The sequence below is a fragment of the Thermobia domestica genome, chromosome 3 (genome assembly GCF_964235325.1).
Source record: "Thermobia domestica chromosome 3, izTheDome1.hap1.1, whole genome shotgun sequence".
Lineage (NCBI taxonomy): Eukaryota > Metazoa > Arthropoda > Insecta > Zygentoma > Lepismatidae > Thermobia > Thermobia domestica.
The window spans coordinates 161,317,279-161,342,122 of NC_137456.1; the positions used below are offsets into that span (position 1 = coordinate 161,317,279).

The 24,844-nt window shown below is 35.8% G+C and overlaps 1 protein-coding gene across 2 annotated transcripts in view; it reads left to right on the plus strand.

Annotated features, from left to right (window-relative positions):
- Window positions 1-554: 554 nt before the first annotated feature.
- sip1 (septin interacting protein 1) overlaps window positions 555-24,844 on the plus strand; it is a 56,936-nt gene continuing 32,646 nt past the window's right edge. Inside the window, exons 1-5 of one of the 2 annotated variants that reach the window (XM_081751974.1) lie at window positions 555-711; window positions 9,957-10,084; window positions 10,577-10,790; window positions 18,475-18,649; window positions 23,070-23,163. In XM_081751974.1, coding sequence (XP_081608100.1) covers window positions 9,976-10,084; window positions 10,577-10,790; window positions 18,475-18,649; window positions 23,070-23,163 — 592 coding nt within the window. In that variant the 5' untranslated portion in view covers window positions 555-711; window positions 9,957-9,975. Of the gene's footprint in view, window positions 777-9,956; window positions 10,085-10,576; window positions 10,791-18,474; window positions 18,650-23,069; window positions 23,164-24,844 lie in introns of both variants that reach the window. The other variant, XM_081751973.1, reaches the window with a different exon arrangement.

The following is a 24,844-nucleotide window of genomic DNA, read 5'->3' on the forward strand; positions in this document are numbered from 1 at the left end:
CTTCTATTTATAACATCCTTGAATTATATCAACTTATAGCTTAAAAGTAGCGCCCATAGAAAGTCAAACATTTTATCTATGCACATAAAGCATGTAATTTTTTTGAAAGAAGAAGAAGATTGACAAAAGAAATCCGTGTGTGCGGTTGAAAGCAAGGATGGTTAAAAGTATACAGAAGAATTGTAAATGAAAGATTTGCAGTTCGACAGTGGCCGTTACTGCGAGTGCCTAGTGTGTGGTGGTACTATGTGAGGAAGATATTTGAGTGGAATTTCCCATATACCTACACTACACTTACACTTTCTTTTACATTTACATGTATATACACCCGTTCTTTTCATACTCTTTTTTTCATTTGACACTTCCCACTTTTTCTAACTTTTTGTCCTGTTCAACTTGGCTTTCAGCTCTCTTTCACTGTCACTGTGACTCTTTCAAACTTCTTTCCCGATTTTGGCCTTTTCCTGACTTTTACCTTTTTTCCGATTGTATCCTTTCTTCCCACTTGTGTTCTCTATTTTATTCAATTTTGTTCCTTAATCACTCATCCTCTGTGTGAGGTACAGATAAGACACTTTTGCAATTGTAGCACACATAACTTTAATGCTTGTGCACCTACCTATTTGACCGATAATGGTCTGAAGACAACACAAGACAAAAGTATACAGTGTCAGTAAAGCGAGATACAATACCAAGTTTGTAATTTATTTTGTAAGTATAAAAGATTTTAAAGGTCTATGTCATGTTGAGTCGCTGTTAAAATCCATATTTGTTTGGTAAGTTATATTTAATGGGATACAATTTGACCACCAAACCAAAATTTGCTAATTTTCTAGTGTACTTGATGTTTACGAAGACACAATTTGACCACCAAACCAAAATTTGCTAATTTTCTAGTGGTACTTGATGTTTACGGAGACTTCTTTATAAGGAAGAAGGTTATAGTTAAGGAGCCGTACTTTCGGCATATATTCCGAAGTTGGGCGTCCGCTTTTGCCACGTTTCTTCGCTGTTATCTCCTTTCCACACTTCCTGCAATTTGTTATTAGGTTCATTAATCCGTGCTCTTCACAAACTTTTAAAAGATTTTGCTCGTTATCAACGTATTGCTTCACAAATGTTAAAACTGTTAGTTAATTCCCCTTGTACATTCGCCATGTTGATAACATAAATGCTCGTTTCTTTCCCACAATGCAACTGTTCGGTTACCTTGCGCCAAGTAGTTCCCTCCGCTCACCGTATAGTCCCATGTTTATAACCGCTTATATATAAGAAATAAACAGATTTTTCGGGACTCTTATGTATTATCAAGCACACAAATGATCAAAGTATCCATATCTTTCCTGTAAATTTTAAAAATTTTGCTGGAAATGGACGCCCAAGTTTGGAATTTAACCCGTACTTTCCATTTAGGGAAGGACGATAAATGCCATACTTTCAGGAATTATTCATTGACTATCTAGGATGTTAAAAAGTAGGTAATAGACTGAGTTCTTGCCCTTGTACTTAGGGTGTTTAGGTAGTACAACAGTAAGATGTATCCTCGTGCACGGGAGATGAGAAGTAGCTGTTCTTAACTATTACCAAAATAATGGTGGTGGTGATCAGGTATACGTTTCATACACCACTCTAAATAAATGTTAAATAATTTGTGCTGTGGGACATGAAAATACCTCATTTCACGTAACATAAAATTCAAGGGACATCAGAAGTACTTGAAAAATTACAACTCTGACGCCACTGAAAAAGCACGAACACTAGTTAGAACAGTGCGAAGCTGTTGGGCGCTCTCAGTATTGTTTGCGAAAGAAGCAGGCGCGTCAGCGAGAATACTGAAAACAAGTAAGTTTTGGCAATGATACGAGTTTCTATATGTCATCGTTTCATGTTAGTAGTGCGCTAAACTGCTGTTGATGGCGGCCCTGGACAAAGCCCACATTCACCTGTTTTCAACGTTGTATTACAACTTACCTGTTCTTCCTTTCACGTACCTTTACCTAGAAATACCCCAGTTTCATGTCAGGCTTTCATTATCGACTGTTAATCTCAAATATTTCATAATTTCATTTTGCTCTTTGCTATATCCGTGGGACGCGGTATTAGGGTACGTTTGCCAAAATGTGCTGCATTCGGGTATATTTTGTTGGATTACATAGAGTTACATTAGATGACGTTACCTTTCGTTAGGGGAATAAAAACTAGTGCTAAAAAGCCAACCTGTGCTAGGTGGGCACTAAAGAGCACGACTGCTATCTAATCGAGACAGGGCAGTAACACAGTAGGGAATGTGAGCGATGCGAGGGGATGCGTCCGAAGGGAGTAGGCGCGTCAGTGACGGTGGGTATACACGTAAGCGAGGGTCATGATGTGGGTTTTGGCAATCATGAAAATGTCAATAGTGCATGTCATGGTTTCATACTTGCAATGCTTCACTTGTTAACATACAATACAGCTTCCGCACACTGATTACATTCCCGTCAGAAGTCACTTGCCTTCAAAACTGAGACTTGTAAACTTTTCCAATTTCAAGAAGAAAATCGTGTACAACAGTTTCGTAGGGTTTTCTTTCCTTAAACAAATACTCCGCTGAATAGCCCTCGAAATGCTATTCCTTCTTCCACAACGCCATGCTACTACATAATAAAAAGTGAACCTCTCCGCGAAATAGTCCTTCCGCCTCCACATACAGTGCCGCTTACAACATAAAAACAACTAACTAAATCAAAAACTTTCTTCAATTTTACAGTTTCACTTACTTCACTTTCACTCATTCCTCCTCACAAACTTAAATAAATTCTCCAATTGACCTAGTAAATGTTCTAAAATTGGTCCGGCGATACGGCAATTAATCCATGGGACGCTATATAGCATTACTGAGCGAAATTAGTGCATTTAAACTGTTAAGTGTTAGAATCTACGCACTACTGCTAAATTACTAAGAAAAGTATCCTTACCTTCTCTCTGCGATGTAGCATATGGCTTCGAAACTGCTACTGAAAATTTGTGAATGTCATTCTTCCTTGTCGCGTGTTTCAGGGATGAGGGATTACTTACATTCACGAAAAATGAATTTCAGCATCGCATGTACTCTTACTACCTTAGAGAGTGTTTCTTAAAGGAAGTGCTCATTGATAGGTTCAGATTGACTTCAGTGTGTGGATGTATGGCATAAGAACTATAGTGCGCTAAGCACGAATTAACTATGCAGCAGCGGGCCCGAGCGGCAGTAAGGGTTGCGTCCATAACGCGGAGGCGCGTCAGCGAAGGTGGGCTTACACATTGTATGTCGCAAGGTTTTGCGACACTTGCATTATCACTTTGCATTCTGCTTTGACATAGCATTTCTTTTCATCATGTCTTCGTTATTGAGTATTATGAAATACAGAGCAAACCTTCTGCTTCGTATTTCTACCTTTTCACTCATATTGGAAAATCAAATACACAACTTCTTCCGTAAGTATTACAATTTTATGCCCTAACATGAGATATCACCCAAAATTTTGTCCCATGTCACTACATTTATCTAGGCCCGTATTTAGGTAAGTGCTATTCTGTGCTCGAGCACAGGGCGGGAAAATTTTGGATTTTTTTAAAGATTTACAATAAACTAATATTTGGAACTCTCAACCCACAGTGTCCCGCGCAAGCGCGAGAAAATATGTTAATGTGTTTAATTCGCTCTAATTAACAGTAGTTACTAATTACCTAACTTATCTGATAATTTTTAAAAACTCCCACCTGAAAGGGTAATGATGAACTTGATCATCATGAAAACTGATACCGTTAAACTCAGCGATCTCGAAGACTATGAGTTCAACACTAATATCTTTCGTTTTCAATTACTTTTGAAGTTTCACCCCCTTCTTGGGGAGTGGAGTATGACAGGTTGAATTTGATTAAAACTGTCGCTATTCATTACAGCGACCCCAAAAATTATGAATTCCACTATTCATGTAACCTAAAACGTATGAGGAAATGCATATAGAAGAAAAACAGTTTCTTTGGAAATACTTTGGGAAGTTATTATTATTATTATTATTATTTGGGTAATCCAACAACCTTAAAAAAGCATATACAGGAGAAAGCAGTTTCTTTGGAAATATTTTAAGATTTTTTTTTTTTAAATTTGTTTGTGTGATCTAACAACATGAGAAAACGCATACAGAGGAAAAGCATTTTTTTTAAATTTTTTTTTTTTTTATTTTACTGATTTTGCACAAATTTACCATCCCGGATTGGGCCTCCATCTTGGAAAAATGGCGCCAAAACTGAGTTGTTGTAGCAGAACCTTAACGAAAATTATATGATACTATTTTGTTTTAATGATTCTTTTATATAAAATACAAGTTAATGTATTTTTCATTCATTGCAGGTGTGACTAAGGATAAGTAATCAGGTCTATTAGATCATCTACGTTCAAGATATCAGCTGAAAAATGTTTTATCTGTGAGAAACTTCTCGGTGATGGTGTTACATGTATAGTAAAAGAAAAGGGACTGAAAACATTAGTAGACTACAGTATTAAAGTGAAAGATGCAAACGAATGTCAACTTAAGGGACTGAGAAGTGTTACACTTCATGAAAAGAGTAGAAAAGTTCACACAAAAACAAAAAGTAACAAAGCGTTGCTATCACAATGTACTTCATCACCTACACCGATAACCCTTAGGTCAGAAGTACTAAGATTTGATTTTCAAGAAGCCTATCTGTTTTGTAGACGATGTATATGATATGAAGTTTTAAAGAGTCAGAATAAAAATTTAAAAAAATAATTGTGAGTGAGCGTGAGAGTGTATATCGCGTCGAAATCATTTAAGTTAAATAATCTATTATGGAAGCAGCCGACAGAAGAAATAACGACTGCGGCAAAGAAGTTACTATTAGGATTGGCAATGTTCATGATTTAGTTGCTGCTCAAGCGAGATGCCATTGCTCATGCATGAAAAAGTTCTACAAGATTTCTTCTGGAATAAAACATGGTCGTCTGAAAGATAATGTTCTTTCAGATGCCGTGGCTTATGCTTTCAACTACCTTGAAGCTAACAAGGAAGAATGCCAATTTTTATTCAGTGAAATTTTTCAAGATTATAATGATACACTGCCAACTAAAAAAACAATAAAGACTAAACTGAAAGAAAATTACTCAGAAGATATTATTATATTATCAAACAAAGAATGCATGGTGCAGAAGAATCGAAACTTAAAAGAAAACTGCCTCAGCATATGATGCATACAGTCCTAACGAAGGGAGAACATTTAGAAGATGTTTACTACCATACTTTTGATTAAGATGTGCCGCAAGTCCTACTTGCGATAAGGATAAAATATATTTTGGTGTTGCTGCTGGTGAGAAATTGTTATACTTTTTCTTTCCCATTTTGTGCTATTCCCTGTCTTGTATTTCAAGGTAGTAATATCGAGAAGGCATTTAAAGGTCCCAGGAATGAATGAATTAACGTTATTCAAAGAATATCTGCTGATGGCTATTCATCAGTTTCGTAACCTGGGGGTCTGATATGTTCAGCAATTATTTGCCCTGCTGTCATTATGATTCTCAACATCTCTTGGTCCATATACTTACTTTTTTTTGATGATCATACCATGCATCCGTGAGAAGTCTGAATATCTTCTGAGTAATTTTCTTTCAGTTTAGTTCTTATTGTTTTTACAGTTGAAAGAGCATCATTATAATCTTGAAAAAATTAACTGAATGAAAATAGGTACTCTTCCTTGTTAGCTTCCATAATAGAATCTTTATCTTGAATGGTTTCGATGCGATGTACACTCGCACGCTCACTCGCAAGTTTTTTTATTCTGTCTCTTTAAAAATTCATCTGATGTACATTGTCTACAAAACAGGTAGGCTTCTTGAAAATTACATCTTAGTACTTCTGACGTAAGGGTTATCGGTGTAGGAGATGAAGTACGTTGTGATAGCAACGCTTTGTTACTTTTTGTTTTTGTGTAAACTTTTCTACTCTTTTCATGAAGTGTAACACTTCTGAATCCCTTAAGTTGACATTCGTTTCCATCTTTCACTTTAATACTGCAGTCTACTGTTTTCAGTCCCTTTTCTTTTACTATACACGCAACACGATCACCGAGAAGTTTCTCACAGATAAAACACTTTTCAGCTGACATCTTGAACATAGATGATCTAATAGACCTGATTACTTATCCTTAGTCACACCTGCAATGAATGAAAAATATATTAATTTGTATGGGTCATTCCACGTCAGTTCATGAAATTTGGTAGTGTTATAAAACTTTTTATGCTAATTACAAGTGTGTAAACTTTATTAGTGGTTCAGAAGTTATTGCATTTCAAAAATAAGAAAATCCATTTTTAATTCGCGACACGATATTTCGTTTTGAAAGAACACTAAAACAAACATATTTCGGTTCCTATTAATGCCAGAAACATGATTCATTCATAGGATTCAGATTGTCTTGAAGTTGTTTACCATTAAAAGCGTGAAAACTTTCCTTAGAGCTGATAGAAAATTTATAAAGTCACTTGAAAGGTAACATTTTGAGGAAAAAACTGGAACAGCATTTTGTAAATTTCAAACCTTTATTTCTCAGAATCCCCATCATGGATTTCAATGAATTTGTTTTGTTTGGAAGCTTGTTACATATAGTTTCACATATATAAAAATTGTGATGGGCATCCAAGCACTGAGGAGATATCCGTCAGTGTTGCCAACTGATAGCGAAATAAACATTTTTCCAATAACTTCAATACGATTTAACATATCCTCTCCAAAATTAGTATAAGTACTCTTTGGTATCCTAGAAACACGTCTGTGAGCATTACCACTCCTCCCAAGCAACCCAGTTGTCAGGGTTGCCAGCCAATTTCAGGCTTGCCTGTCACAGCGTTAGACGTATCTGTGCCACGTTTTGCAGTAACCTTATTACATCTATTTTCATTATATAAAAATTGTGATGGGGCATCCAAGTACTGAGGAGATATCCCAGTCAGTGTTGCCAACTGATTGAGAATTAATCTTTTTCCAACTTTAGCCTACCCGGCATAACCGTAGGACTAAAACTGAAAGATTTCGTTCCATTTTAATTTTTCGTTTACACGCTGCCGTGCCTGCTCCCTACGGAAACACACTCTGTTGCGGCTCCTGCGCTGACTCGGCTAGGTAGCATTCATGCTTTTTAGTAGCCAGCTACAGCAGATTAGTTTGTGGTTCTTACACTGTAGTTTGTATGGCATATTTGCAAATGCAGTATTTACCCGCAAAATGGTGAAGACCTCTTAAAGTGAATATGCACCGAGAAATTCTTGAGAAACACTTTCGAAGGTAGTGGCAGTGAATTTCCTAATGAATGACAAAATTTTGATGTTTTTAAGTCTGAAAATACTGGTCGTACTCTGTAGCACAAAGGCCTTGAAAATTTACATTTTGTATGTGGATGTAAACAGTGAAGGATAAACTTGATTGGTTCTGGGAAGTGTAGGCGTGTTCTCTCTCCACTTTCTGTGGAAATTGAATTTGTTATTCTTGAGCTTACCTTTCATAACGTGTCTGATGATGTATATGTATATATTCATTGACTTGTAAAATAAGGACACGATATTTTCATGATGCATTGAAATTCATATATGTATTTGATTGTGGTTTATAAAGCAAGTGACAATTTAGTCGATTAATCATTTTCAGCACCATGATCTAGACCTACTGTTGAATCTGAATCACAGGTGCACTTGCCGGGAATCGAACCCTGGTATCCCATACGAAAGACGTATTTCCTAACCGTATGTCTACTAGAAAGCTTCAAATTATGCGCAAAATTCCTTAAGTGTAGCTGGGACCACCGAATTTACTCTCCGTTGAGTGTTCTCTACCTTAGATCTACCATACATAACATTATTTTTTAATCAATGGCTTCACATTCTTATCAATAACATTTCAGAAGTAAGTCCATTTAAAATGTAATTCAAGAATATTTATTCATTTTCTATATGTTTGCAAAAGAAAAAAAAAAGAAGAAGTTGTTAGCATACTTCATGTGTTATTAAGTTCCGAAATCCAAAAGTGCATTAAGAAAATATTTTATTTTTTCTTCATAATAATTTATATGTGAGCGTCGTTAAGAAAACCCAATCTTTCGTCGAAAAGCTACGTCGAAGCTATGTTGCCTTTGAAGCAATATGAATCATTCTTTTTGCCGCAACTAGCAAGTCTTCCTTCCTACGCCCACCTTCGTCGTGTGGAGCGCGTAAAACAAGCACAGAACTGAAAAGACTTCATCCTATCACCCGCCTATTTTCCTGTCGCTCCCTTATCTTTTCGCCGCAAGGAGAAAGGTAGAAAGCGTTATTTTCCATCACAAATGTATGATTACCTTGTATGTAAAGGCAGGCGTTTAAAGGACTGTTCTATGAGGCAGGCTAATGTGAGAAAGAGCCAAGCCAGAACACATGAACAAAGGGTAAAATCACGCATAGTGACTTCCTTTGTGTTGCCAAATCTCACGGACATCAATCAGGGCTGCAGGGTACATATTAAAATTACTAAAATTTCTGTTCTGTCGCTCCTCATTCCTATGCAAATGTCCATAATAATAATTATTATTATTTTGTATTAATTGGAAGGCACGTGTCTTCGGGACTACATTACAGAATCGCTCATGTATTCGTTATTTTAAAAGAGAAATATATGTAAGTAATCAAAATATATGGTGATCTTATCTCTCTGACATTCCAGGGTTTTTGGATCGAAAGATCCAACATATTTCAGGCAATTTTTTATTTTATTTATTTCAACTCAATATAATGTGCTTATTCCGTAAAAAATACGAAAATCGATTTAAAAGCCGTTCAAAAGTTTTGTGGCCCCTGGTCCAAAAACTAATTATTGGCCAAGATCGCAATCTTTTGATCCCTTTTTTTTTTTTTTTTTAACATCCCTAAAATTCTTGTTGGAATTTTCCCCAGCCAAAAAAAGTAAAACTCATGTATGTAAACATCTCTAGAAATATACTTCAAAATTTGCAATAATAATCTTAATGTGATCGTAATTAGTTTCTACAGTCGTCTTTCTCAGTACTTGCTCAGTTTCAGAATTGGCTTTATATATGTACTTATAGATGAGAGATCTTCAGAACAGAATACCATTAAGAATGTATTTGGGAATCATGCTTAACGAATTTGGTTCGCGTATTAAATTCGCTTAATGGTGTTCAACTGTAATCTGGGACAAAAAAAAAAAGCAATATGACTACATTCCCTATATTTTGTAGTACATGTTCGCGTATTAGTGCAAATGAATAATAAAATGTATTTTTATATGTGTCAGTTAATTACAAATCGAAAATGTTTTGCTTGAATAGAAATTTTTCAACGTTACATTTGGATAATTACACACAAACGAAAACGAGTTGCATTAAAAAGGAGACCAGGATACTCCCAAATTCTTCTTGTGTATCTGGTGGAATATGTGACGTATAGTACGATTATCACAGGTTACAAAGGTCCTTTAATTGTAAAATATATTGGAAGAAAGTAAGTTGGCAACTGAAAATGGGGTTTAAAAACTAATTTTAAAAAAAATCCAATTAACCCTTTTAGTCTTGCATTTCTTAAGGAAAACGTTGATTTTATGTTAAGTAGCTATTGCTTCAGTACTATTCATACGAGTATTATGGTTCATACGTCATTCTCTTGGCCATTTTGTAATCATGATCGACTTGCACTCAGACTCACTATTTTCGATCAAGCTCACTGATCTCAATGAGGATTACACTAGCGAGTCTGGAGTTGCTATTCTCAATAAACTGCGTTGGACCGATATCTCGCTCATCAACTTCAGTGGGACTCAGTCTGAGCCCGCTCTGTAGGAGACTGTACAACATATTGTTAAAACGCAAAATAAATAAGTAAATAAAATAAAATGTCAGTTTACTATCCCTTTCACATCTTTCTTTAATTTCTGTTTCAGAAAGATACAGGGTCTCAAGATGGCGGAAGAAGAAGTAGAAAAATTTGAAATTACAGATTATGACCTTGAAAATGAATTTAATATTAACCGTCCTGTGAAACATCTTACCAAACATCAGCAAATTTATGGTAAGTCCATTTTTGTGAAAATTACCACATAATTTTATAGTGTAATTTCAACCAGTGAAGAAAAATCAGTATATGAACTTGTACGTCTGTTAGTATGGAAACATTCAGTTTCTATTACTTTGTGATTTTCTTTTTTAAAAAAACTAGATATTGGTAGTTACTTTGTCAAAGTGTTTTTGAAATGACTTGTGTGTAACAAAATGAAAATTAGAGCAAATAATTTCTAGTATTATCTCCATGTTGTTGATTAACTTGAAACATACGGGTGCACGATGGATCAGTAGTAGAGCGCTGGTTTGATCCCCGGCCATGGAGGTTTGTGGCGGAGAACATAGTTTTCTCGAGGTACTCTTCTTTCCCCCACATTCTCATTCCACCATCATCATTCACTTGCCCTAATCATCCGTCTCCCTTAGCCTAAAAGGCATAATTGTGGGACGTTAAACTGAAAGATTTCATTTCATTTAACTTGAAACATATCTTCTTATCCAGGTATCTGGGCGGATGAAAGTGATGATGAAGGTAGCAGTTCAAGTAGACCTAGTTTTAAAGGTGCTGCAGTGAGACAGGCTTACACAACTCCAGTGAGTTTTGTTGCTGGTGGAGTACATCAGGCAGGCAAAAAGAAAGAAGAAACGAAAAAAGAGAGTAAAGACGAAGAGGAGGAAGAGAAAGAAGACGAAGGTCCTGTTGTTATATCGTCAAGGTAAGGATCGCTGAATAACTTTTGTTCACATCACCTTGTGTATGTGTGTTTTTTAAGTTTTCTTGTATTTGATTTTAGTTTTCGTTTCAATAATTCATGAATATGATGTAGAAGTTTCAATGGTCAGAAACCTGCTAAGTTTTGTATTATAATGTGATCTGTAGTGATCATATTCTTTTATTCGTAAGATCGGAATAGTTGATTCAAGAATAAATTTCTTCTTTTAGGTTTTTCCTGTTACGTTGCAATTATTATTTTTTTATTTATTTCCTTGTCATATTTTTAATTTTTATAGTATATTGCGTTAATTTCTTGTTTTGCACAGCTTATACGTACTTTTTTTTTTTTTTTTTTTCCGGATTTTTAACGGAGCGTGTGTCGGCCCTGGCCTTATCATAGGATAGTGAAATAGTCCTAATAGAACTGTTGATGATAGTTCTTGGACTGGTTATTAAATTCCTAAATAATAGACTTACACCAAGATTAGTCCAAGAGAATATTGTGATCTTGCGTCAGTTTAGTTCCTTAAGTTATTACTAATCATGTTCACTGGGAAATTCAGTGCGTGAGAACATTTTCGCCATATTTCAAAACAACTATATAGAAATTTTATTAATGTTGATAAGGAAATGGGAAGCACGTTAAATGAGCCCTAGATAGATTGTCAATTGAGTTTTTGTGTTTTATGTTCTTATATAACACCGAGATTATGAAGGAGAGAACCTACTATTAACGTAGGCTCCGAACTTGAATCCAGTGCAGTTGGCGGATACGCAGACTATGATGCAAATCAGTCTTTACAGTATAGGCCGTTTCCTACTATACTATCTCGGCTTCAGAGGAGTTGGATTACAAGAGCACTCCACTGGTTTCGGTAGATGGATTCCCAAGTGCCAGTAAATATCTTGTTATACTTGGTACATTAAATCCTTATGTTTTTGAATTAAGTTGCTCCAATCTTACTTGCTGTGATCTTTTCTTGATTCCCTAATAATCTGTTTTTCTGGACGAATTTTTTATATTAATATTACTGTCGAAATGAATTGTGGAAATTTTTTACATGAGAATTGGAATCTAACCAGGGTCTCAGGCTTACTATATCGATGCGTTAACTATTATGCTGTGGTATAGTTTCAGTGGTCAGAGTGGCTGAGCACCGACTTCAGTGTGATGTGCAGAGAACACACTGAGTAGCGTAGTATTAACCCATTGTTTCTGTGTGCTGTAGACTCGGTTTAATTCCCAGGTCGTGTGTTCATTTTTTCTTTTTCATTCTTCATATATAGTAGTCTCTTGGTAATAAAAACATCAAGAAAAGTTGCTGAAGAAAAGAAAGAAAGATTCGGAATAGAAAACGGAGTAAGTAGGTGCAGTTTTTCCAGTTATCACTAATTACTTTATAATATTGTTTTCGAAGCCTCAGTTATAACTAATGGGTCATTCCATGTCAATCCAACACAGTGACTTAACCTCACCCTCTCAGATTTTAATGAAATTTGGTACATAGATGCCCTCAAGATAGAGTAAGAAACATATCAAATTTCAACTTTATATATCAACCAGTATTGAAGATAGGGCTAAGTAAAGTTTGAAAAAAAATCCCCAAAATAGCATGTTCAATGCATTGAGCTAAAGAGTTGGTTGAGGTGTCATTTTACAGCGTTTTTCATGCCCTTTCCTGTGGTATACAACACATAGGTTAATACAGAATTTGTTTTTTCAAAATAAAAATAAAAATTTTATTTCAAAATATTTCGAAAAGTACGTATTTTAAATTTTGAAATTAATTCCGCGAATAGATAGTATTGTAAAGCACCTGTCAAAACATGAATTTGGAGTGGCAATGGGCTCATACTTAAAATATCAAAACCAGGGTGGATTGATTTAAATCAAGATTTAAATCACTTTATTTCTTAATAAAAATCGTTGATTTAAATCAACTTCCGAAATAATTTAAAGTGAAAATTAGTAAAGTCCCGTTTCTGTTCTATTATTTCGATTAAGGAAGATGATAATCATAATACAATTGAGACTCAAATGTACAGTATGTTCAGCATAGTATGAAAACAAGTGTCATGCAGAGGATGATTAGGAAAAATCCCGTTTTGAACGGGTAACAGGGCAATCCTGTTTTCTTCTCTTCGTAACATAGAGTTTATATGGGAAATCGTTAACTATTCCGATGGGGACATCGCCATTGACATTTAAGACGAAGATTCTTTTGTGTGCACGTCTGTATATTTGTTCCCAGATAATAGGGCGTATTTAGAAGTGTCCCATCCTCTGTCCAATTTTTTTTTAGATTTTATAACTTTAGGCAAAATTTATGTATTTCATGCCGCAAGCCAGTTACAATTTCCTTAAAAATATGCCCCTGCCAAAGATCAGTAACTTTTGTGGGGAAAAAAGTGTCACTTTGATAAGCGTTGCTGTACTTTTTCCTTAACGCTTAACCTTTTAAATTATATCACCTATTTTTAGGTGATATAATAAAATCTTCATTATTCGATTAAAAAGTACCAATAAAGCTTTTTACTTCGTTTTTTCGTAACTGAAGGCATTGTACAGCACGTTACATATGCTTTCACGCCTCTCTGCGTTGAGACATAGGATGCGATGACGTCATAATTTAAAAAAGATATTTTTTGTTGTACCTATTTTTATTATTTTTTGGCGGGCCTACATTTTGAATTTAGAAGACTGAAATTCTGCACACTCGTTCAGTGCACCCTTAGTGTGTTTCAGATGATTTCAGATCTCTGTGTGTCAACAGGGGGTTCCAGAAGGGCAAAAATGTAAAAAGTATATTTTTTAACAAAAAATAGCTTTCTTCGCGATTTTTCAGCCTAAGATGGAGACATATGAATGGTACCATGTGAAATGCTGTTCTATACTGAAGAGAATGATGTACGAACCATGATCTTAGGATAAATAGGGATGTCTCAGGAAGCTTACCTGAGATCCTGTTTTATACGGTAATCTGGGGTATTTGGGGATATTATTTTTCGCAGGCTTACTATTGCATCTAGAAGTTTAAAATTTTGGACACTCATTCACTGTACCCCTTAGTATTTTTCAGATTTGTTTCAGATTTTTGCCTTTAAACAGAGGCGGTACAGAGGGGTAAAAAGTAAAAAAAGGGGATATTTCTTAACAGAAAATCCCTTTCTTCGTGATTTTCCAGCCCCAGATAGCCTAAAAGAGAATAATGTACAAATCACGATTCTAGGATAAATAGGGATGTCTGAGGAAACTTTTATATTACATCCGGGTCATCTGGGGTATTGTGGGGATGTTTTTAGCTCATTGTTAAATATTTTTCCCGCCCTAACTATTCAAGATAGAAGCTTGAAATTTTGTACAAACATTTAGTACACCCTTAGTATTTTCCAGTTGAATTTGAGATCTGTGCGTTAACACAGGGGAGTCCAGAGGGGATCAAAATTTGAAGAAAAAATCCCGACTTCTCTCAAAGTTTTCCGCTTCAGAGACATGATAGGGAAAATGTGAATGTTACCGTTTTAAAGGCTGTTCTATTCTGAAGAGAATGAGGTATTAACCATGATCCTAGAATAAATAGGGATGATGCTCGACTGAAAGTCTATAATTTACAGGAAAAAAAAGCCATAATTTTAAATTGTTAAGAAACATTGTTTGGGATTGAAATAGATTAACGATTGGGGATTAATTCAAAATTCAACCCCAATACTTTCACTTAAATGGCATAATTGGCATTTAATACTAATTCGTAATGCTTTTTCGTCAGTTTGCGACTTTTATTATACGAGAAGAAAGATTTGAATTAAATAAAAAAAAATCGATTTAAATCCAAAAAAAATCATCAAAACTGATTTTTTTCCACCCTGATCAAAACTAACACTTGATTTTTCAAGAATACTCTGTATGTAGAGTAATAATACAAGGATGCCAAGTTTTACACTTCTGTGAAAACAGATATATATATATATATATATATATATATATATATATATATATATATATATATATATATAAGCGATGTTCAAAATATTTATGGAGTTGAAAAACAATGCTGTGTAGGATCATGGTAACAGAGTTGTCTTCAGTGGCGTATTTAGGGTGCTATCGGGCTCAAGCTCGCCCTGAAATAAATTTGTTAGTTTTTCGCATTCCATTTACAACAATGATCAATAATCCTTCTTAGCATTTCTAAGAATTTCATTGACTTTCCATTTTCTTATGGTCTTTGTTCGGAAATAATACTGTATTTGTCAAATTTCATATAATATAAGAATTGCGTCCTCTTTTTCTTTCTTCCGTCCTTTCTATTTTCCTGTTTCTTTTTCTTGATATTACTTTCTTTCGTTTCGCCTATCATACTTTCGACCGTTGTCAGTTGTAATTTAAGTCGACGGTCATCAGTAACACCAAAACTAAGAGGAGTTGATAACCAAAACTGATGTTCCACACCAACTTGCGCGGATATCAACATAACGGGACTTTAGTTATTATAGCAAAAGAAAAATTGTATCGTTTTGTTATTTTAAAAAGAAGGAAATGTTTGAATTAAAGAAAATCAAAACGGGGGAGTAATTAGCCCGAAAAATTAGGTAGGCCAAGAGGATACTTCCTTTTTCTTCTATGGATAGAATAAAAGGTTAGATTCACTCCTAAATTTTTGTATTATGCCATATAGGATTTATCGGTGTGCAATTCTTGCCATTAAAATTTCAATTTATGCATAAATTAAAATAATTTAATTCTTAAACTCAGGTGCGCAATTGCCCACTTCCTTCCCTGTGTTGGGCATAGCCCCTCGAAACAAAATCCTAAAGGCGCCACTGGTTGTCTTCAACATTGCGAGGTAGGTAGATTTGAGACTTAACCCATATTAGGGAGATGAAACCCATATTACGGTAAGGGGCCGCAGTGGCTCAGTGGTATAGCGTTCACCTCTGGTGCATGGGGTCCCGGGTTCAAACCCTGCTCCCGCGAAGTGAACTTTGTAGTGGACAAATACCATGTGCGTGGGTTTATTCGGGGTTTTCCCGTTTCCTCCCACTTTCTTCGTCTTCAGTGGTTAAAAGCCAAGAGAAATCATTTCCATCTCACATTCCTTTGTGGCAGACGGACACAAATCATCACACTTATTCCAAAAAAGCACTTTTCACGTCAAATTATTGGGGGAGACTTTCCCCCCAGGTCCAAGATTGGGGGCACATGTCCCCGTCATCCCCCCTTCCCCCGGGATTTACGCCAGTGCTTACTTAAAGAAAGAGTATAGTTGAGTCCATAGTAAAACTTTTCAATGAGTAGTAGTATCATTTGAATTTTGAAAAAGCTACATTTGTTCGGAATACATCACTTTCAAGAAGAACATAACTTCTTCCAGTGGGAGTTACAGGATTCACTTTTGTCAGTACATCCGCTACTAACACCCACAGAACATCAGCATTTCTTGGATATGACAATGATGGAGATGGACCAGGTGGATGAAAAAGTTATTTTTACTTCAAGTTCTTCATTTTTCTGTAAAACATAGCCGAGTCACCAATTTTCTTCATAGAGAGCGGTGACATAGCCTGGTATGTCTTTTAATTGAAGTTTATTTGGAGATTTTGACACTTACTTTTCACAGCCCTGTAAAACATCTGAAAATTTTAATACAATTTGCCCTCATAATGAATTTGAACCTCCCTGAAAAGCTGTGAATTCCCCGAAATAAATTCCTGCGTATGTCCTTGATAACCAGTGTACTAAAATGGCGTTTATACAAACAATGAATGCTGGAATTTTAAAATTAAAAATTTAGTATGAGATATTATGCAAGAAAATTAAAAAATCCAATTGATAAGATACAGATGTAATCGATTAAGTGTGCCTACTTTTTATCAATATATTTAAACAAAGTAAAAAAACATTGATAACTATGAAACAGACACCCAGGCAAGCAGATAGCTAAGACAGAATTTGTTTCGTTGGAAGGGGCGACTTCAGGATTTTAATTTTCAGAAGGCCAATATATTTTATTGTATTTTTTTAAAATATAAAATTGTATAGGATTTGTTTCTTGGCAGTAAATATATATTTATTATCTTTTAGAAGTTTTTATTTTTCATAATTTTTCGGTAGGCCCGGGTCTACCCGCTAAAACTGTTTCAGTTCGTTTGGTTTGATTAGGCTTAACGTTCTTACGTAACAGCGAGGTTATGAAGGATTGGAAATATTACTTAAAGTGGCATCTGAACCACTACTCGGTTCCCAGCTAGGAGAAATTTTGTGGCTCATCAGGACCCCTTAATTACAAGGCGAAAATTAGATTCAACTAACACAGATGATTCGAGATATGTGAAAACGTCACTGTGAAATTCACACTATATGTGGCATCTTTTTTGTTTGCACCATTAAAAAAAGTGGTTTAAACCAGCCAACCCTGCTGTTGTACCAGTGCTAGATGTATAGTTTTTACAAATCACGTTCATTTACAGTAACATTTTTCTGAAACTTGTATTAATATTATTTTATTAACTTCTATAAAGCTGAAGTTCGAAAGTATCAGCACCTTAATTTAGCTTTAAGTTAAAGTTTTTAGAGCATGAGGAAATAAGTATTGCCAGCAGATTACAAGTCTATATGATAAGTTTTAGACCCATTACTCTACTCTTCACATTCATTCCCACAAGTAAAACAAAAAACATTGCATACTTGTATTTTTCAGCTAAGTACAGGGTATTAATGAAAACTGCAGTGTTAGTTTTTAATGTTTTTAACAATGAACCCATTATCATCCCAAATTCATATTTTGCCAAGTGGTTTACAACAATACTATCTTTTCATGAAATTAATTTCAAAATTTTAAAATATGTACTTTTTGAAAAATTTTGAAGTAAAATTTTAATTTTGAAAAACAATTCTGTATTAGTATATATAATGTTGTACATCACAGAAAGGGGCATGAAAAATGCTGTAAAATGACACCTCAACCAGTTCTCTAGCTCAGTTACTAGAGCCGTAATTCCAATTTCAAAATACATTGAACATACTATTTTGGACAATTTTTTGAAACTTTATATAAGCCTTATCTACAATACCGGTTGATATATAAAGATTAAATTAGGTATTTTTCTTAGTCCATATGGATGGTACAAAATTTCATGACAATCTGAGATGGTAAGGTAAATTTTGTCTTCAAATTGTGTTGATTTGACCTGGAACTGCTCTAATAACTTGAAAAGATAATTTATAAAGTACGAAATCTTACGAAGTCCCTTTCTGTTCTTAAATCTCGGTAAGTTTTACAGAGAGAAAGATATGGGAAGGAAGAAGAATATATAAACTGGAAATACTATAACTCATACAGTAATTTCAGGTTTGGATCATGTCACGCACATACACACAAAGAGGGGAAGCACAAGAGGAAGTCTTTCTCCTGCAATCCGTACAAATTATTTGATTATTCATAAGTTCCCTCAACATTAGATACTTTCACATTCAACTAAAGAAAACGTTCATGAGCGTGAAAGCTTGGGAGGAACTGAAATTAACAACTGAAGAAGAAACTAAGAATTTTAAAATTAAAATTATGTAGGGGCATGAGACGATGATTCAAGGAGAAACTAAGAAATCAAAAATGTTTTATGCACGCATATACTTTTACATTGTATGACCACAATTTATTGCATTTTATTTTATATGTATATTTTAGTGATGAGGAAGAGGAAGATATACCGAGGCCTTCATTTAAGAGTTCCAAAGGAGTTATAGTGGAAGGTGAAATAGCTGGACTGCGAAAGAGAACTATTAATACGTCATTAATCAATAAAGGAGTAGGCGACTGGGAAAGACACACAAAAGGAATTGGAGCAAAACTACTACTGCAGGTATGATATTTGTGTTTAGACATATGCTTGTTTTTATAACGGTCATATTGCAGTGTTAATAGTAGATAGGTTGGAAAACTGTCAGTAACGTCGAAGGCTTTCCAAGGGTCAAGTTATCACACATTTTTTTTATCTCCAGTTGATCCCTGGTAAAAGGACATGTTTAAATCTTAAGCTGCAGTATTGGACAACGTTCATAGTCTACGACGTTAAGCACTGCAGATGATAATTCCATGTTTGAATCTGCTTGCCGGAGAGAAAGTTATAAGTTTCTTTTTCTTACTGCGCTGAGCTTAAAGTTCAATATGAATGCGGATCAGCAGTATGAATTGGATCATTGTTTCAGTTTTACACGCAATCACGTAGATTAATACAATAGATATTTCCAATAAAGTCGTCAACTGGAATGGAATGAATGCATATTACGTTAGGAGGAGAGAGTAGCTGGAGATTTGCCTGCTCTTGTATATCCTTGCAAATTCACACTCACAACAGCTGGCAAATTCGGTAGTTACAAGTTCGAATTTTTCGAAGTTGTTGAACTTAAATAGTTGGATTAGAAGTGTTCCGCTATGTATCAGTCTTGTTGGGTTGGTGTACTGTAGTTATATAGAAGAAACTTAGTAACAGCTTGTTTAGAATGAAGACATCAATATTGGTGTTTAGTGCAAATCATAGTTACGGTCAAGCTTTGCATTAAATACTGACATTTCTTGGAAATAACGTAGATATAAACAGTACTCAATGTGCGTTAAACTGCTTTAGCATCACTGGCAAAAGTTTCACTTTGGAGCTTAGAATCTCGGGTTCGATCCCTCACCTTGACTTCTGAGTTTCATTTGTTTATTTGAAGTTTAGTTCCGTTGCAGCATCATTCCTATATGGGACGTGAATACATGTCCTAGAGTTTTATAGATAATTCGAATCACTAAGGATTAAACCCGAGATTCTAACTTTGTGGCAAGTAGATGCCTTCTAATTACTTTCAATATTCGTACCAATGTGCTCGTTTCTCATGTTGTTTTACAGATGTTAACTTTTAAAACGAAAATCAAAATTATTTTGGAATGTGTAGTATTATATAGAATTGAGTCTTCTTTGAAAAACTTAATATTTTTAAGTCAAGTGTTATAATTTATAGACTAAATACCCGCAATTCATGTTTTCATCTAGAAGTAGGGTCAAACTTTTATGTTTATTCATCGGAAAAATATTGGTGTTTACTTTTAATCATGAGCGCCCAAAGTTAACTTTTCAGTAAGAACTAAATTGATTTCTCTTAAAAATGAGTCTTTTGATAATTATTTACTCCTTTATTATTCTATTCAATTGGAAGTGTATACAATGTGTAGATCCGCTCATGTAAGAAAAGAATAAATTAGATGAGTCACAAGTGAACTTGAATTAAAAATGACGACTGCAATATTATTTTCTCATATAATCACTGGCGCAAATCCCGAGAGGGATGAGGGGGACATGTCCCCCCAATCTTGGACCTGTAGGGGACAGTCCCCCCCCCCCCCAAGAATCTGACGTGAAAAGTCCTTTTTTTGGGATAAGTGTGATGATTTGTGTCCGTCTGCGACAAAGGAATGTGAGATGGAATTGATTTCTCTTGGATTTTACATTTAAAAAAAAATCGTATTCTATAGTACAAGGTGAGCATAAACGCTGTTTTCATATTTTAACCAGGTTGTTGGGATTCTAACCCGCTGTGCAGCATTGCCACCTTTCACAAACCTTACCTGTCAGCTTTTACAAGATATCGTATATCTCGGTCAGTTATCGATCTCACATAACCATGGTTCTACTGCTCATGCTCTACGGCCTTGCATTATAGGTTTTAAAGCATACAGAACTAGTGACCTTTTCCGAGTTGTTCTATCTCTTCCAAACTCAATTTTTCCCTTCTGTTGATGGCAACACTGTTCAACGGATGCTTCCAGACTTAGAGTCGACGCAAACAGTTCTTATCAATATCTAATTTAAGGTGTACAAAACGTTAGTATCTCACTCCCTGTATGCGAAGACACATATTACACGTTATTTCTCGAAAAGTTTGCATCACTGATCTGCCTTTACAATCTCTTTTGTGTTTATTTTCATTGCTGCTTCCAATGATGATATTCAATTTAGGTCATTCCATTTACAAAAACACAACTTTGTCTTGGTTGGCGACACTGTTCATCCGGTGCTATTTGTCAATAAACGAGCAGATGTCGCCCTTTCTCTCGTTGCTTCGTGCAAAGTTTCGTTTCTCTGTCTCTTTTAGTTTCCTCGTTATCACGGTTGGAAATTCTAAATTATATTAAAATGTGGAAACGCCATTTCATGACTTTGTTGTCAAGACGGCACGGGTTAACGTTCCCGTAGAGAGCTGCTATTTCACTAATGAATGTTTATGGTCACATAGAATACATCAGGGGCGGATCCAGGACCGACTTCTGGGGGGGGCGGTGAGTTGTCATAATGCTACTTTTAAGGGCTCCAAACTCTGGTATGGATTTTATTTATATATATAAAATAAGAAAGTTTCCTCTTCTGGGGGGGCGCTCGCCCCGATCGTCCCCCCCCCCCTGGATCCGCCCCTGGAATACATTTGGGGTGTGTGCGTATCGCAACACGAAATTACCCAAAATAAGGGACACCCTAAATATATATATATATATATATATATATATATATATATATATATATATATATATATATACAGGGGCGGATCCAGGATATGATCAAGGGAGGGGCTAAACTATATTTTGCCGTTCTATCCAGTGTAAAGCAGGATTGAAGCTCATTTTATCCAGTATAAACTTGAGCGTCAAGGGGGGGGGGGATATAGCTTCTATAGCCCTCCCCTTGGATCCGCCACTGTGTGTATATATATATATATATATATATATATATATATATATATATATATATATATATATATATATATATATATATATATATAATTACTTACCCGTCCCCCTCCCCCAGTGTTGAAGACAGATTTGCACCGATGCATATAATACGTTAGGAACTCTGAAAGTGAGGGTATTCATACCAATATTTAAATGGACAATATTTGAATATAGTAGTCCTCTAAAATGTTGTTACTTATTACGCTGCTTATAAACGCTAGAAATTTAAAATATGCCCCAACCTTACGTTCAATTCATTCTGGCTTCATGTAGGTACCGTAGTTTGTTGAAAGATGCCAATAACTGTTAAAAAATTCAAGAAATATGTCAAGAGAGGACATTGGCTCACCACTTCACACGCCTATTTTATTTATTAACGGAGTTATAGATATAACTATTAGAACAGTTTTACATTGGAACCAATTAACAATGAAAAATGGAAGTGTTGTTACTTTTGTAGCATTTTCCTGATAGCGCTAAGAAAAACACCTAGAAATCCTGAGTGAGGAAGATGTGTTATGTGTGGTAGATACCAGGATCTCCCACCTGCAAGGCGAGAAACCTAACTGTTGTCTTACGGTCGCTTGTTTACCAATTTGCGTATAATGGTATGCTGGTATGTTTAGGAATTCCTTTCCAACACCGAGGCAATATAGTGTGTGACGTGAAATCTGAGCTACGTGGACTTCTATATGCAATCATGTAACATTATCTGCATTACATTCGTTCACAAAGTATGTATTGTGGAGTTAGTAAATGGTATGCAGTTAAAATAAATTTAAAATCACATAAAGTATTCCACCAATTCAGAATAGACATTATAATCGTAAAAGTTACTCTGCATGAAAACATGGTTTTATACATACAGTAATTTCCGTTTTCACTTTCCTTCTTCCGACTTCTGAATAAACTAACTCGGGTAAAACTTTTCTTTGTATAAATGAAGGAGAGTTGAGTCGAGGCATACCATCGGGGAGTAAGAAATCCTTGTTTCATCTTTCTGGATGGTTATTGCGTAGCCAAACTAAACGGAAATGTGTATTATAATTAACTTTATGTCATTGCGAGTAAAATTGAAACAATCGTAAAATTAGTATTGGCATTGTATATTCATATGGGAAATCATATTGTGTTAAGTGGAATATTTCGTTAGTTGCTCCTGAACTAAAATTTACAAATTGTTTTATGGGAATTCTGGAACATAAACTAATGAGTACAATTCACCTTAAGTGACCATCACTGCATCATCAAATAAATTTAGTTCAGTTTTAAAAAATAACAGGAATTAATTGCTTATAGACATTAACTGACCCATAATTAAACATTAATCTCAGACTTAATCTTAAAATTGACGAATTAGGATAAATTTTAAGATCACAATTAACAACAGAAATTAAATATTTATATTTTATATCTTTGAAATGAGTTAATTTCCAAGTGCTGTTCAAGCCATTTAAAGAAAAAATGTCATGTTCATGTTAACTGAATGAAATAGTAAATATCATATTCTTTTACAGATGGGTTATCAGCCAGGAAAAGGTCTTGGAAAGGATTTGCAGGGTATATCAGCACCGATTGAAGCACACAAAAGAAAAGGCAGAGGAGCTATAGGTAAGCAAAATTTTTAATATTTACCTAAATATGTCGTTAATATTAATGTTAAACAGATATATATAAATATGCACCCCGGACAAAAAATTACTCACCCCGCGCGAGAGCAAGGCTGCGTCGGCAAACAGGTACAAATGCCGTATTGGTCGAATCACATGGCCAAACGTGCCTACACTGCCTCGAGGCGATCAGAGGGCATTACTGTGGAGTGACACAGAACCGATTGAAGCGGTGTGTGTGCGGCAAGATCGGGAAGAGCGTGGACGTGACGGAGTGGCAAAAAGGGGCAGTCGTGTTTGGCCGTGTCCATGGCCAATCGGAAGTTGCCCGATTTGTTGGTGTTTCGTGGCGGACTGTTCAACGTGTCTACAAGCAGTAGTGTAACACACGTGGCCATGAAACACGACACCAGAACTGTGGTCGGAAAAAGATCCTCACAGATCGGGCCCGAAGACGGGTTGCCAGGCTTGTGAATCGAAATCGCTTCCAAACCCGCCAGGAATTACTGCAGTCCGTGAATGCAGGCCCAGTCCAACCTGTCAGCGAGAGAACATTGCGACGGGAACTGCATGCAATGAACATATGGAGTCGGGTACCTCGCAAAAGGCCACTGCTCACACATGCACATAAAGTTGCTCGTCTGCAGTGGGCTAATAATCATCAAACATGGACAGTAGCAGACTGGCGCCGTGTCATATGGTCTGATGAATCACGATTTTGCCTGTATTCGAATGACGCCCGGCGTTGTGTCCACCGAGGCCACATGAAGCATCTCACCCGCAGTGTGTGGAAAGTCAGGTGCAAGCCGGGGGTGGGTCTGTCATGTTCTGGGGGTGTTTTTCGTACTATGGAGTGGGCCCACTCATTGAGGTGTCCACGAACATGAACCAGCACGTTTATTTGAACATCCTGGACGAGCATATGTTGCCCTTCAGTCACTATCTTTTGCGATGACTTTGCTTATAGACACCCCCATTTTTCAAGACGACAACAGCAGGGTTCACAGAGCTGGACCCATATGCGACTGGTCTGAGAACACTCAGGTACCCTACCACACCTCGAATGGTCCGCAAAATCACCGGACCTCAACCCAATTGAGCATTTGTGGGACCAATTGGAACAGCGGGTGAAACGTCGATATCAGCATCCCCCGACGTTTGGTGGAATTGCGTTATCTTATCCTCCGTGAGTGGGTTCAGCTGGATGTGACGGCCTTGCAGACACTTGTGGACTCCCTTCCCGACCGCATCCAGGGGGTTATCCGGGCCAGGGGCGGCGCTACACAGTATTAACATAAGTACCAAGAGGGGATGACATTTTTTGTCCGGCGTTGCTTATATATATATATATATATATATGGGAGGCCTGGGTAATAAGGGACAAAAAAATTTCTAGCACTTGTATTGATTTCTTGAGGAACTAGAAAAAAATATATGTGATTGTACTTAAAAAATGAAACCTGTTGATGTATTAATACATTTTTCCAGTTGCTTTTGCGTAAAAAAAAAAAAAAAAAACGAAAACACCGCATTTGAAAAATAGTTTTAGCTAACTTCAATGGATTGAAAAAGCTATTAAATTATAATCATACAAGAAGAGAACACTGAAAAATGTTGTAAACCTATTGTTGGTCAAATTTTATGTAAAATGTAGCCTATGTAAAAAACTACATTTTCGAAAA